The 15,485-nt window shown below is 38.3% G+C and overlaps 1 protein-coding gene across 1 annotated transcript in view; it reads left to right on the top strand.

Moving 5' to 3' along the window:
• ME1 (malic enzyme 1) overlaps nt 1–15,485 on the top strand; it is a 191,137-nt gene that overhangs the window by 17,007 nt on the left and 158,645 nt on the right. Inside the window, exon 2 of the mRNA XM_024132987.2 lies at nt 14,276–14,409. Within this exon, the coding sequence (XP_023988755.1) occupies nt 14,276–14,409 (134 nt within the window). The remainder of the gene's footprint in view (nt 1–14,275; nt 14,410–15,485) is intronic.

Here is a 15,485-nt window from a genome sequence, read left to right as displayed (position 1 = left end):
TGCCTTTTCATCTTGTCTGTCTTTCTGTGAATGTGGTTTTTGTTCCACAGGTTGCAGGATTGTAGTTCTTCTTGCTTCTGCTGTCTGCCCTCTGGTGGATGAAGGTATCTAAGAGGCTTGTGCAAGTTTCCTGATGGGAGGGACTGGTGGTGGGTAGAGCTGGCTGTTGCTCTGGTGGGCAGAGCTCAGTAAAACTTTAATCTGCTGACTGCTGATGGGTGGGACTGGTTTCCTTCCCTGTTGGTTGTTTGGCCTGAGGCGACCCAGCACTGGAGCATACCCGGGCTCTTTGGTGGGGCTAATGGCTGACTCTGGGAGGGCTGATGCCAAGGAGTACTTCCCAGAACTTCTGCTGCCAGTGTCCTTGTCCCCACGGTGAGCCACAGCCACCCCACGCCTCTGCAGGTGACCCTCCAACACTAGCAGGTAGGTCTGGCTCAGTCTCCTATGCGGTCACTACTTCTTCCCCTGGTGTCCAGATGTGCACACTACTTTGTGTGTGCCCTCCAAGAGTGGAGTCTCTGTTTCCCCCAGTCCTGTAGAAGTCCTGCAATCAAATCCTGCTAGCCTTCAAAGTCTGATTCTCTAGGAATTCCTCCTGTTGCCGGACCCCCAGGTTGGGAAGCCTGACGTGGGGCTCAGAACCTTCACTCCAGTGGATGGACTTCTGTGGTACAGGTGTTCTCCAGTCTGTGAGTCACCCACCCAGCAGTTATGGGATTTGATTTTATTGTGATTTTGCCCCTCCTACCATCTCATTGTGGCTTCTCCTTTGTCTTTGGATGTGGGGTATCTTTTTTGGTGAGTTCTAGTGTCTTCCTGTCGATGATTGTTCAACAGTTAGTTGTGATTCCAGTGCTCCCGCAAGAGGGAGTGAGAGCACATCCTTCTACTCGGCCATCTTGAACCAATTCTAGGTTGACAGTTGTTTTCCTTCAACACTTTAATAATGCCATTTCTCTTCCTCTTGGCCTCCCTTATTTCTGATCAGAAATCTGCAGTCATTTGAAAAGTCATGTGTATGTGATGTCATTTTTCTTTGGCTCATTTAAAGACGTTTTCTTTATTTTTTAGTTTTCAGCAACTTGAATATAATTTTTCTGGGTTTGGATTTCTTTATCTTCTTGGGGTTTGCTGAGCTTCTTTGAGTTTTTCAGTTTATGTCTTGTGCTAAAATTGATAAGTTTTTAGCCATTATTTCTCCAAATGTTTTTTCTTTTTCCTCTGCTTTTGGATTCTGTTGAAATAAATATTAGGCCTTTTGGTATTGTCCCACAGGTCCCTGAGGCTCTGACTTTTTTTTCAGTCATTTTTTTCTTTTTTCTTTTCAGATGGTTAATTTCTAATTATCTATCTTTAAGTTAATTGAGTCTCTGCTCTTATACCTCGTTTCTGTTCTTGAGCCCATCCAATGAATATTTTATTTCAGTTATTGTATTATTCAGTTCTAAAATTTCCATTTGTTTTTTTATAGCTTTTCTTTATTGGCCAAGACTTTTTATCTTTCTATTTGTTTCAAATGTTTGGCCCTTATGGTTTGTGGCATAGTGCAATAACATTGTAAGTCTTCATGTGATAATTCCATTGTATGTGTCATCTTAGGACTGGCGTTTGTTGATTTTTTTTCCTTTGAGAATTAACACTTTCTTGTTTCTTTATATGCTGAGTAATTTTTGCATGTATTCTGGATATTTGCATATTAGGAGAGTCTAGGTTTTGTTTAAATCCTCAAGGGAATGCTGTTCTTTTTAGTTTTTTGCAGCCACTCAACATGGTTAGGTCAGTTTGAAAGTTGGACTCACCTTCTGTGGGTTGTGGTTCCAGTATCAATTATGTTTTCAAAGCCTACTTTGTAGTTCTGCTTGGATTTGTTCATCATGTGTACTGCTTAGTGGCCAGTGTAGGATCTATGCAGTGGTTTACTCTATAGTTTAATTCTGAGGTCCTTTGTTATGCTGTTTAAGATCAGATCTATACATGCATAGCTTAGAGGTGACTTCAGGAGTTTATATACAACTTTATGAGATTACTTTCTTTTTTTTTTTTTTTTTTTTTTGTGGTACACGGGCTTCTCACCGTTGTGGACTCTCCCGTTGCGGAGCACAGGCTCCGGACACGCAGGCCCAGAGGCCGTGGCTCACGGTCCCAGCCGCTCCGCGGCATGTGGGATCTTCCCAGACCGGGGCACGAACCCGTGTCCCCTGCATCGGCAGGCGGACTCTCAACCACTGCACCACCAGGGAAGCCCGAGATTACTTTCTTGAGTTTCCTTTTCTCTGTGATCTTTGTGATACTTTTTGTCTTCTTGAGGTCCCCCTTTTCCAGCCCAGTAGCCAGAAAACTGGGCCTTTAGTTTCCCCGCTCTGCTATGTGTTTCCTCCAGGTGCGTTTGTATCTGGGGCCAAGTTTTACTGGACGACAGAGAAAAACGCAACAGACATTTGACCCATGATCTTGGGACCATTGCTCCTTTGGTTAAAAAGAATGATTTTCCTTCCTCAGTATTTTAGACATCTGCAGTGGCACTCCTGCCACCCACTATGGGATTGCCTGGGGGTTGGGACTGAAGACAATGGAAAATAATAGTGAATTTCCCTCCTCTGTGGCCTTTATAAGAGTACCCTTTTCTGATTCTTGGACCAGAAAGAGAAATCTTTTGTTGGCACTCTTTTTGCCTTCACTCAGTTGCATTCCCAGCTTTTGTACTGCTTTTTGAGTCAAGCCCAGTTGATTACAGAGGGATATGAAAAAAAAAAAAAGCCAAGTCATACTGGAGGGCAAACTCCAAGAAATGTCACTGATGCTTTGGTGGTACCTTGGATTCTGGTCTTCTTCCCCAGTTCTTCTCCTACCATTTACTCTTCAGAGTTTTCACATGGCTGCTCAGTGCATTGTATGCAAGGTCTATAGTTGGATTTAGTGGGAGAGACAAGAAAAAGTATGCTTATAGCATCTTGCACAGGTCCAGAACCCTTAGATTGTTATTTTAAAGGTGTGAATGTGTGAAACTAAGTCTAACTTGATTTTAAGTTTCAGGGGAAAAAAAAATCGGGGAATCAGCTCTCAAATGCTTATTCACATTTTTTTTTGCCCATTTTACTGAGGACATATTTTCTACAGCCAAATAAATATTAGTAATAAAGGTTATTCTGTGGAAAATGGTTCGTTTCTATGTAGAGTTCTGTGGAAATATTTCTGTATTCTAAGGATTTAGAAAGATGATTGGTTTTTTTTTTTTACATCTATATAGTACTTCACTTCTGTTCCTCTTCATGTTATGATGAAAAAAATACTACAGGAATTACAAGATTCAAAGTGCCTTGGTGGAGGTGGGTTGCAGGGTGGTTATGCTGGTTTGTATTATAGCTTCATCTTTCAACATAGTTGCTCATAGGCCCTGGAATATAGTTAAGTATTCTGAAAAAAAAAAGTTTATTGAAGGGATAAATGAGGGATCATTCTTGAAGTCATTCTTATAGCTCTCTTCTACCTTTCAGATGTGACCATAACCTCTCCACAGGTCACATGCCACTTGAGGGATGTTTATGCTGTTGGGTGTGTGTTGGAGAATCTCTTCCCTTTAGTGAGTTTAAGGATGACCAGTGTATCATTTAGAATTAGACTTTGCTACATATAACAAACAAACAACAACAAAACAGCAGTGACTCACTTAAGACCTAGCTTATTTCTCTTTCACCCATGAAGGAACTTAGAGGTAGACAGTCTGGGGCTGTTTGGTGGGTCCACAGAGTCATCACGGACATTGCTGCTCTACCGTCTTCAAGAGCACTTCTTGGTCCTAACCAACTATAGGTTTATAGATGTCATATACTCTTTCCAGGCTGGCCGCTGGAAGAAATAAGAGGAACACAAGAAGGCCTCCTTTCCAGTGGAGTCAGCTTTCTTTAAGGAGCCTTTCCCACAATGCACACAACACTTCTGCTTCCATATCATTGCTCAGCAGTTCGTCACGTGACTGCATCTCACTCCAGGGGAGTCTGGAATGGTAGTCTTTCACCTGATACATGACCGCCCTACATAATATTAGGATTTTCTTGCTGGGGAGGAAAGGGAGAACAGATGTTACAGTAGGCAACTGGCCGTCTCTGCCCAAGCCAGAGCTGCCGAAAACATAAGGATAGCGATTTAACCAATGTAAATAAGAAAGACGATTATCTTGTTCTTGGAAAATGAGATAAATGGTTCTTAATATGTTTTAATATCCTTACAGGTTCACTGTATAAAAATAAATATACAAAAATATGACAAGTTTGTTTCCCTCCCATTTCTGTGCCCCGGCTAGCTGTTTTCCCTTCCTGGAGGCAACTGCTGCTTCTGGTGACCAGGGTTTCCATTATAGACTAGAAATATTCTACAAAGTGTGTTTTTAAATATTGTTTGCAGTTAATTTTCATATGTTAAGTTGTCATTGATGTAGGGTATGAATCCCTTCGTGTGGTGGAGAGGAGGTGGTGGTACACAGAGAACGGGCACGGTTGGGAGGATGGGTGTGAATCAGAAGGAGACGCGGAAAACAGGGAGTCGCCGTCCCCGGCTGAGTCCTTTGATCGTTGCCTGGTACTCTGAAACTGGTTCTGAAGCATGGCTTTTTCTTTCTTCGCTGAGCCACCTTGAGTATCGGGGTTCCTCAGTGTAGGAGTCACACGGACTGCGTGGTGAGTGCTGCCAGCTCCCTGGTAGCATTTTCATGAAACTCACCAGGAAAACAACAACGACAGCTAGATTTAAGGTTTAAAACTTTACCTAGTCAACAGGGCTTGCCTCCTTCATCATTCTTCCTGCAGCTGATGTTTCCTTCTCTCTGGTCTCTCCAAGAAGCCACGCTTTTCTGCATCGGGGTTTGTGCCTCTGTTTCCGGCATTACCACTTCCAGCGTTTCAGCTGGTCAACCCCTCCTCTTCTACTTGTCCTTAGATCTCAGTTGAACCTCACTGCTCAGTGAGCTCTTCCTTTTTCACCCTCTAGATGAACTTGGATCTTAAGTTTTGCCTTTTCTTTCCCCCGTACTTATCACATTGTTATTTTAGAGTTATTTGTGTAGCTATTCCTATAATATCCTGTTAAGCTCTCTGGACGGCAAACTTCATGAAGCTTTGAACCACATTTAGCATGTCAGTCAGTGTTCCATTGGTTTAGTGCCTATAAGCATTGTGAGCATTCACTCAACAAATCCTTGCTGAAAAATATTTGGTGAGCATGATGATTAATTTTGTATCAACGTGACTGGGCCACTGGGTGCCCAGATGTTTGGTCAGATAGTATTTGGGGTATGTCTCGGAGGGTGTCTCTGGATGAGATTAACATTTCATTTGGTAGACTGAGTGAAGCATACTTCCCTCCCTCATGTGGGTGGGCCTCATTCTATCAGTTGAAGGCCTGGATAAAACAAAAGGGCTGACCCTCCTGTGAGTAACAGGGAACCCCTCTTGCTGGACCGCCTACAGGCTGGGACACCAGTTTTTTCCTACCTTCGGACCTGAACTGAATCTTTGGCTCTTCCTGGGTCTTGAACCTACTGGCCTTCACACTAGAACCATACTATTGGCACTCCTGGTTTCTCCAGCCGTTGAACTTGGACTAGACCTACACCATCGGCTCTCCGAGTCTCCAGCCTGCCGAGTTCAGATCTGGAGACTTGTCGGCTTCCATAATTGCAATGCCTTATAGTAAATTTCTCCCTATGTATGATGTGTATTCATACACCCTACTGGCTCTGTTTCTCTGGAGAACCCTGATCAATACAGTGAGCTTCACAATCTTCCATAAAAAAACTCTGAGAGGAGACAAAATGTTTCTGAAAATCTCAACTGTGGATCTGAAGTAAGAAAGCCATCTTGTGGTATTTCTGGGAATATCATGTGAAGTATATATATCCCTTAGGACAGTGAAGCATAATTCTCTGCAATAGTTCTTAACATATTTTTTGCCAAAGTCCCCTTTGGAAATTTGGTGAAGTCTGTGACTCATTAAATCACTGGTTTAAATAAATAGTGTTTTAAATAAATAGTGTTACAAAAGAAACCAATTATATTGAAATACAGATATCAGAATATTGAAAAAATAAATGTGGGATATTATAAGATATATTCCTCTTTATCAAAGACTTAAATAGCAAGACAATATATTTAAATACGGGCAATTTAAAATAAAATTTTATTTTGTAAAGAGGTCAGTATGAAGGTCATCGATATGACTAGACCGTATGCCTGTTCATGTTATAAAACAACCATATTTTGGGTCTAAAACTACTGTAATTTCAAAGTGATGATAAACATAAATGATATTTCAAGATATATGCCACAGATGTAATGTGATATGAAAATATTTGTTATTTCTATTTATGACATAATCACAGGAACTACTACTATTTCTCTTGTCTTCTCCCTTCTTTTATAATGGAAGGAAACACTGAATTTCATACAGTTAGTGAGAAAAGATGTCCACATTTAAAGATTCCTGAATTATACCCACTGATTCCTTGAGGGTCTGTGATTATTAGGTCCTTGGACCTTAGGTTCAGATCCTTTGGTAGGGATCTAAATTGGATCTTCACAAAAAGTACTGACAGGGTCTCTAAAAACTGATTCTTAAATTCAGGAGTTTTCTGACAATACCAAGAATGTGAAGAATAAAAGTCAGTGTTTACTTAGCTCTTGTATATTCATGGTTTTGTTTTAAAAGATATTATTAGTAACTCACGCATTTTTATCAGTATAATACTTTATAATTCACATAGGATGCAGAAATATCTGGTCTCATTTTATCCTCTCAACAACCAAACGAGACACACATAGCATGCACATGTACTGTGTGTTCCATATGTTTGAGTACTCCTATTTAGTAGGTGCAAAAGTTGAGGAGAGTCTGTATTTAACCCCAAGCACTTTAAGTACCTGCTCAAAATCATAGTGTTAAATAATATCTACTTGTGAATCAAACTTGGGTCTAAATCCAGATAGTATGCTCTATAGACTTATATTGCCACGACTTCATATTTGCTGGTGAATTATGTATGTAAATTTAAAGTGTGTGGATTAATGGAACCTATAATATATTCAAAATGTACTAGACAGCTGCCTACAGCAAAAAATTATCTAGCCCAAAATGCCACTAGTGCTGAGGTTGAGAAACCCTTGTTTAGATGAAGGTACTTAAAAAAAAAAAAATCCCCACAAACTCTAGCACTTAGGCTGACAGGTAGAAATGTCTTTTTGTCATACCAGGTTGATCTTGAATGCCTGGTTCAAAGTCATTTTAAAAAGCTGTTACAAGTGGATTAATTTAATTAAATAATCTAATGTATGTGTGGAAAGCGCAATTGTTATTTGAGAGATTTCAAATCATGAGCACTCTGTATTAGTGCACAGATTAAACAATTTTCGTTTGAATTTGAATTAGGTGTGTTGGTTATTCAAAATAGAGCTGCAGAGAACTGAACTACATGAAACTGAAAAGTTGTTTCAGATCCATATATTTATCCATTCATTTATTTAAAATTGATTGAGGCACTGCTCCATCCTGATGTTGGATTAGGTGCTGTCATACAGATATGAATAGCATAGTGCCTGTCCTTCAGAAGCACCTAGATCTCTGGGTGAAATAGTAGTTAAACAGAAATAATGAAATATGGGAAGTTCCATGATAGAAGTACGTGGTGCTGTAGGAGAACACTGGAGGACACCTCCCTAACCCAGAGAGAAGGAGGAAGGCCACCATTCAGGAATCGGCAAGGGTCATTTACGAATTCATGTGTAATTTAATTGGTGACTCAGTGTATTGAATTGCTGTCTACTTTGAGGCTGTAGATTCTTCTACTACCTCAAAGAGGGAGGAAATCATATGAAGGCACAATAGACAGTTATCTTGTGGTCCTGATCTTTCTGGTTCACTGTCTTGAATATTCGCTTTACATATTATCATAGGCATATTTAGAGGGTTTTGTCTGAGTCACATGTATAATATATTTGTTAGAATAGCGTAAATGTCCATGTGGTTACTAGAGACTCTTCTGGCGATGGGTATTACCCATTTGGTTTGGATTTTTCATATACATTTCAATCCGTGATCTTAGACTGGTTTTATCATTTGTGTACATTGGTAGTTTCAATAGTTTATTAAGCATTACCAGTCTGCTTACTTAACAGGGACTTTTCTCTACTGTGAAATTTGCCTTAAAACTTCTTTGAGAACAATAGAACTCCATCCTGCTGAAAGGATTTTGAAACCTTATTAATGATTTTAAGACTTATGTTTGGAAAATGTAGTGTTGACATAGATGGTTAACATTTTCTCAGCCTTATAAGGAATCTATGAAGTTCTGACTTTTAAGTAAGAAATACTTGAACTAATTAAACATCTCATCTGTTATTTTAAAAATCCTTTTGCTCTCTTAGGTAGAGGTGTTCTTTCTTTTTTAAAATTGGGCAAACATCACTTAAACTACAATGTAGTTATACTTGCTTATATCCTGTAATACCTAGATGAAATAAGTTTGGGGTGTTGTATAATTATGATATTTTCTTATAAGTTTTAGGGTATCTAGGGCCAAGTGTATTTTAGATATAATTTTATGATCATTATATCAGTTTAAATTACTTTTTTTAGATATCTGTAAGAATTAATTGCTATGTAATAAAACCAAATATTTTTCTTAAAGATGTTAATATATTATTGATTTTAAATAATTGATTTTTCTGTCTCTTAAAGGAGACTGTTACCAGAGAACTTAATTGCACAGCTGAATGCATTCAAAATAATCATATGATTATTTTTCTGATGTAAACTTTACCTTGGAAAGGTATATTCCATCTGGCTGATGGTTTTTTTGAAGAAATGAGATTGTATACCACCAGGAAAATTTTAAAAGTTATTATCTATGTTGTCAAGTAGAATTTTAAAAAAATCAATTTCAAAGAACAATTTTTGGCAATCTGGAAGACTTGGGGGAAGGAACCATTCAGTAGAATGTGTCCAGGGCAAATGTCCAATATCTCTTGTCATTCTATAGATATGAAATATGGACATAAACTATGTTAATACATTTGAAATTATTATATTTAAAACTAAAGCTCAATTTGATCTCTCTATTTCAGAAAAATAAATAATAAAAATGTAAAGGTCTCTCCTTTTGTACTCTTCACATATAAATAATTTCTCCCCAAAATTACTGTCAACAAAATTCTAAAACATTTTTTCATAAGACCTTTTAGGACAGATATGCCATATTATCTGTAATGTCACATTTATCAAATCTGTATATAGTTCAGTCAAAATCATAAATTATGAAAAAAATATGGTAAAGAAACCGAAGACAAATTAGCTTTTAAAAAAGGTATTTTAAAATTTGGAATGTGAAATACATCCATAATTTGCTAAGCAAACTTTCAGTCATTTTAATTATATTCTTTTCAAATAAGGAGCAAATTAGCTGCTGAACTGATTTTTTTTATAGAACCTAATAAAATTTAGCACAGTGAAATTCACTCTTTCTGGTGTATACTTCTCTTAGTTTTGACAAGTGTACAATGTTGTGTAACCAGTGCCACAATCAAGAAAAGTTCCATCACCTCGAAAATATTCCCTTGTGCTGCCCCTTTGTAGTTAACTCTTCTCTCCACTCGCCAACCCGAGAACTGATCTTTTTAATCCTTATAATTTTGCTGCTTCCAGAATGTCAAATAAATGAAACCATGCAGTATGTAACCTTTTGAGTCTAGCTTCTTTCATTACCATAATGCATTTGCAGTTCATCTATGTTTCTTGTTTCAGTAGTTTTTCTTTTTTACTATTGAGTAATATTCTTGTATACCAATGTAGCTTAGTTGTTTCAGGTTTTTTTGCGATTATTACTTTCCACTATCTTTTCTACTTCTTTAAACCTTCTTTCTTCACTTTTCTGCTTTATCTTCTCCAAAACATATAATAGCAACTGTATAGTTATAGCAAATCAGTAATTGATTAATGATTTATTAATGATTAATGTGTTAATGCCACACATTTTTTGTTGATCACCTACGAAGTGACGGGTATTATTCTGGACACTAGGGATTCACTGGTTGAATAAAACATACAAACATCTCTGCCCTAATATGATTATGGCTTCAAACATTAAAATTAATGAATTCTGTTATCATAACGCATTACCATACGTGTAGAGATTATCTTAAAGATTTTTGTGATTTAGGTAATGTTTTCCTTTTTGCCATTCAGCTTGATTATTTTTAGTCATTATACAGGGAAAAAAGAAAAACTACTGAAGTTAGTTGGAAACATTAAAGACTGTTAGTGTGGAATATAGATCCTATTTGTTCTGTTTTTACGGCAGTAGTTTCTAATAAATTACTCAGGACAAAGTTTCTTTCTCAGTTATGTTTGCTCTGTGCAAGCATGGTTTTTAATATAAGTCTCCTGTTATGCCAGGAATTTTGTTTTCATTTTTGCTTGAGTCTCAGTTTTCTCAAGAAGATATACATAGATTAATTAGTAGAGTCTAGAAGAATAGTTGTCCTGTTTGTTGCCCTCAGCAGTGAAACAACGTACCATTCTGCTGTCTAGGGATCTAGTCCAAAAGGTTTTTTAAGGAGGAAGGAAAGTAAAAGAAAGAAAAAGAGAAAAACAGGGTTGAACCTAGAGTGTATGAGAACACTTTTAGGTAATTAGAATTACAGGTGATCTGGAAACCTAATATAGGTATAGCTAAGCTTTTCAACTACATAAAAGACTTAGTAGACGTCATTTGAAAGTTAGAACCTGCATGAGTACTTTGGATACACTGTCCCTTGTTGGATAGGCCCTGTAGGAGAACCCTAAGGTAAAAATTCTTTGAAACAGGTATATGTTACCTCAACTTTTTAATAAGGAGAATGTATTAAGCTAGGATGTCACTGTCAAGTTTTAGACATAACTGACCTGTTTATAAATTTCTGCAAAATATATTAATATGTCTCTGTTAGTATGAAAAAATGCAGTAGAGAGCCGGCATTATTACATTGTTCAAAATTCAACTTATTGTTTCTCTTAATACTTTTTGGGAAGCTGCTGGTTGGTAGGAATCACATTGATGTGTCATTCTTAAAACTGCCGTATATATTTAAAAATTTTCAGGGGTTTTAAGATTTAAGTTTACATATTCATTGATTTTTTTAAAAATTCACAAAGAGTAGTAATAGGATATGAATCTAGTCATAGGACTTTAACTCTTTAACTTGGCCCAGTTCTTCAGATTTCTAAGCCCTAGTGGTTTGTTTATTTTTGTTTAAGAGTTGAATTTGTACTTTAGTGAGTGTTGGAAAATTTGGCTAACAGCCTGTGGGAGTTTGTAGTTACTAAACATCAAAGAATATAGCAAGAGATATCCAGATGGCATTATCATTTACATGGCATATGTGGGAGTTTGTAGTTACTAAACATCAAAGAATATAGCAAGAGATATCCAGGTGGCATTATCATTTACATGGCATATGTGGGAGTTTGTAGTTACTAAACATCAAAGAATATAGCAAGAGATATCCAGGTGGCATTATCATTTACATGGCATAAGGTATGGTAAACCTGTTAGACTGAGGAATTGTTTCAGACAAAACATTGGAAAATTCATGTAAAAAGACTGGCTAATGACACCAATAAATGAGTTAATGCCATTATAAAGTGAAAGAACGAGCATGTTAGTACTTCTGATAATGAGCCTTATTCTCAGAATATCAATATTTTGATTATTATTTTTACAGGCAGATTTTCAAGGGCATAACATTCAAAAGTTTGCTGCTTCTTCACATATATTCATATGTTTTTGAGACTTTAACTTCAGCCCAGCTTTTTTCCCATTTTTAATTTCCAAGATTTCATTTCAAGCTAGAGAAAAGTCTGTTGTCTTCTTTTTCAAATACATTACTGTATATAATTCTGCTTCATTTCTAGGAAGCAGACATTTTATATTATGTCTTTATATTTTAAAGTATTTTACTTTATGTCCTTATAAAAAGTTTTGCTTTATATCTTTATAACAAGTTGTACCTTTAGCAGGTGAAGTATGCCTTCCATTTTGTAGATTCCTTTTTCACAAAAACTTTAAATTTTAAGTGGTTACTTTAAATATTAAATGTAATTTTACCAGGCTTGATAGGCTAATCAGTTTCCTGAGCAGCAGTTTTAATGTTTTTAAAATTTTAATGTAAGTCTCTAAAATATTTAAAGCTTTCTATTTTATTTATCTTGCACATTACTGAGGTCTAGTTATGTCAGTTACTGTTCTGAGCACTAGGGATAAAGCAGTGAAAAAAAAAAAACAGACAAAATTCCCTGACCTCGTGGAGTTTGCATTCTGGTGGGGACACAAACCACAAATGAAAAAGAAAATGGCATGGAAGGGTTCTAGCAACACGGCAGTGTCTCCTGGTACGGACGGGGACTCCAGGCAGAGGATGGAGAGGCTGCGCTGGTCCGCTGTGCTCCAGGCATCTGGGAGGTGGTGACGGCACCAGGCACGGCTGGACACCCTGGATTATCCTCTCGGAGGGGGACCATCCTGCTGCTGTCCACGTGTATTAGAACTCCAGAGGACCCCCGGCTGGGCATGTAATGGGGCTTTTGTAGTGAAGGAATGGCTGCTGGTGGAGCAAAACATCTTGGAAATGGGCACCAGCCGTGCCAAAAGCACGGGGAGCAAACCCGCCCATCATCACGTTGGGGCCAGACCCAAAGCAGTCAGTCTAATCAAAGAAGCCTCTTGGGCTTCAGTATCTCCAGGGAGATCCTAATCTTCCAGATTAACGACTACTGGGTTTATCTGCTATTACTTCCCCTCGTAGTATATCCTGGCCAGTCTCCTAGGTCCATTCTGTCATAAATGGGTGTTGAATTTTGTCAAAAACTTTCTGTGCATCTATTGAGATGATCATATGGTTTTTCTTCTTCAGTTTGTTGATATGGTGTATCACGTTGATTGATTTGTGTATATTGAAGAATCCTTGCATTCCTGGAATAAACCCCACTTGATCATGGTGTATGATCCTTTTACTGTGCTGTTGGATTCTGTTTGCTAGTATTTTGTGGAGGATTTTTGCATCTGTGTTCATCAGTGATCTTGGCCTGTAGTTTTCTTTCTTTGTCCTAGGTCCATTCTGGGTTTTGGTATGCACTCATCAGTTCTATTTTGTTTGCTTGTTTTTGAGCCTCATAGTTTGTAATGCTGTTGTTTTGTACAGTCAGTGTAAACAGATGATGTAGGTATAGTAATAAGGCTCGAATGGGCTTACTGGGTGAGTCTGGAAAGGCTTTAGAGAGGAGGGAGCGTTTGAGGTATGGCTTGAAAGGAGAGAAGCAGGGAAGGAAGACATTCTTGACTGTGGTATAGTGCAAGAAGAAAGGGCTGTGGCATGTCCAGGCAATGGTGAGAAGTTTTGTGTAAGTAGGAGTGTATAATTAGTGGGAGATAGCTTGGGAGAGGAGTGTTGGAAAAGGTACCTCGGAATCATAGATAAGGCGTCTTGTCTCCTGACCTATTTTATACATAGAAACACAGCAGGGGACTTCCCTGGTGGTCCAGGGGTTAAGAATCGGTCTTGCAATGCAGGGGACACTGGTTTGATCCTTGGTCAGGGAACTAAGATCACACATGTCGCAGGGCAACTAAGCCTGTGTGCCGCAACTACTGAGCCCACGCGCGCTGCAGCCCGCACGCCACATCTAGAGAGGAGCCCGTGCACTGCAACAAAGAGCCCGCGCGCCACAACGAAAGATCCCGTGTGCCGCAACTAAGACCCAACGCAGCCAAATATAAATATTTTTTTAAAAAACCCTTCCCTCCTTTTACAATAAATAAATAAATAAATAAATAAATAAATAAATAAATAAAAGAAAAAGAAACACAGCAGGTCGTAGTTGACCTCCTCATGTTCATCATTTAAAAACCTTTTGTAATAACTACTATTCATTTTTAAATTTAATGATACTAATACTGATAATTATATCTTCTTTCATTTGCGTGGCTTCAGATAATTTCCTCCTATCCATTGCCTGATTTCATCCTAACATTATCTAAGTGACACAGATCTGAAAATACTATCCTAATATTTAAAGGTGAGGAAAGTGAGGTGTGGAGAGATTACATGGTTTACTCAGTCACGTGGCCACGCTTGGAGGGGTGCCAGGTCTCCTGAGTTTTCAATTCCATATACTTGTTGGATTTATTTGGTTTGTAGGTATGCGTTTTGTCCTTTCCGCCCCTTGAATTATCGTGTTTTCCTTTTCTCCATAGGACTTGGCTTTTACCCTGGAAGAGAGACAGCAACTGAACATTCATGGGTTGTTGCCACCTTGCTTCATCAGCCAGGATATCCAGCTCCTTCGAGTAATTAAGAATTTGGAGCATCTGAACTCTGATTTTGACAGGTAACATGTTCCTGAAGGTGATTTTTATATGTCTCATAGGCAACTGTGTCTAGTTTATTTTTTATCGGATGAGAAAGTTTAAATATTTAGTGCTTTGGAAAGAGTAGCCAACTTTGAGGAGGATTGGCCTGTAAGTACAATGATGTTTTGTAAAAAATTTACCCTCTGTAGGAACATCTGAACAAATTAAAATTTTCTAAACTATATCCTCAGAAAGACAACTTTTCTCTTGTGATAAAATTGTTGCTGTGAAGGTGAATTACCAGGAAATGCCATTCCAAACTAGGTGAAAGTGGCTTTGAGTCAGACACTAAGTACGTTGTAGGTGAAAGTGCACTTTTTCATCTTCCGAGTGTGGTTCCGACACTTTTGTGAATTTCGGTCACTTACTTTGTTTAGAACCCAGTTTCCATGTTTGTACAAAGATAAAGGTACCCTTGGGAATTAGCTAGCCCTAAGTTGAAATTCTGGCTGTATCTCACTAGAGCAAGCCACTACACCCACTGCCATGACCATTGCATGTGCCTTGCCCTCTGCTTTTGATGCTGCCTTTTCATATTAAGGTGTTAGACCCACCTACACCTCAGTTTTTCCATTTGTGGGTTGAAGAGAGTAATAGTTATTTGAAAATAGTGTCGTGAAGGTTAGAAGAGAGAGCTAACCCAGTACCTAGTAAGTCTTCGTGTTAGTCAGGGTTCTCCAGAGAAACAGAACAGATAGGATGTGTGTGCGTGTGTGTGTGTGTGCGTGTGCGTGTGTACACATACACGTAAGGAGAGGGAGGGAGAGAGAGGGAGGGGTTGATTGATTGATTGATTGATTTTGATTTCACAGAATTGGCTCAAGTGATTATGGAGGCTTGGTCAGTCCTAAATCTCCAGTTGGAGCCCCAGGGAAGAGTTACATTGCAAGTGCAAAGGCAGTCTGCTGGCGGAATTCTTTTTTTGCTCTGGCGTTGGACGGAAGGCCAGTCTTTGTTCTGTTAAGGTTTTCAGTTGATTGGATGAGGCTCACACACATTATAGAGGGTAATCTGCTTTCTTCAGAGTATGCCAATTTAAATGTGAATCTCATAC

The sequence above is a fragment of the Physeter macrocephalus genome, chromosome 11 (genome assembly GCF_002837175.3).
Source record: "Physeter macrocephalus isolate SW-GA chromosome 11, ASM283717v5, whole genome shotgun sequence".
NCBI lineage: Eukaryota > Metazoa > Chordata > Mammalia > Artiodactyla > Physeteridae > Physeter > Physeter macrocephalus.
Note: the sequence above shows the minus strand (reverse complement) of the source record. Positions and strands in the feature narration are given on the sequence as shown.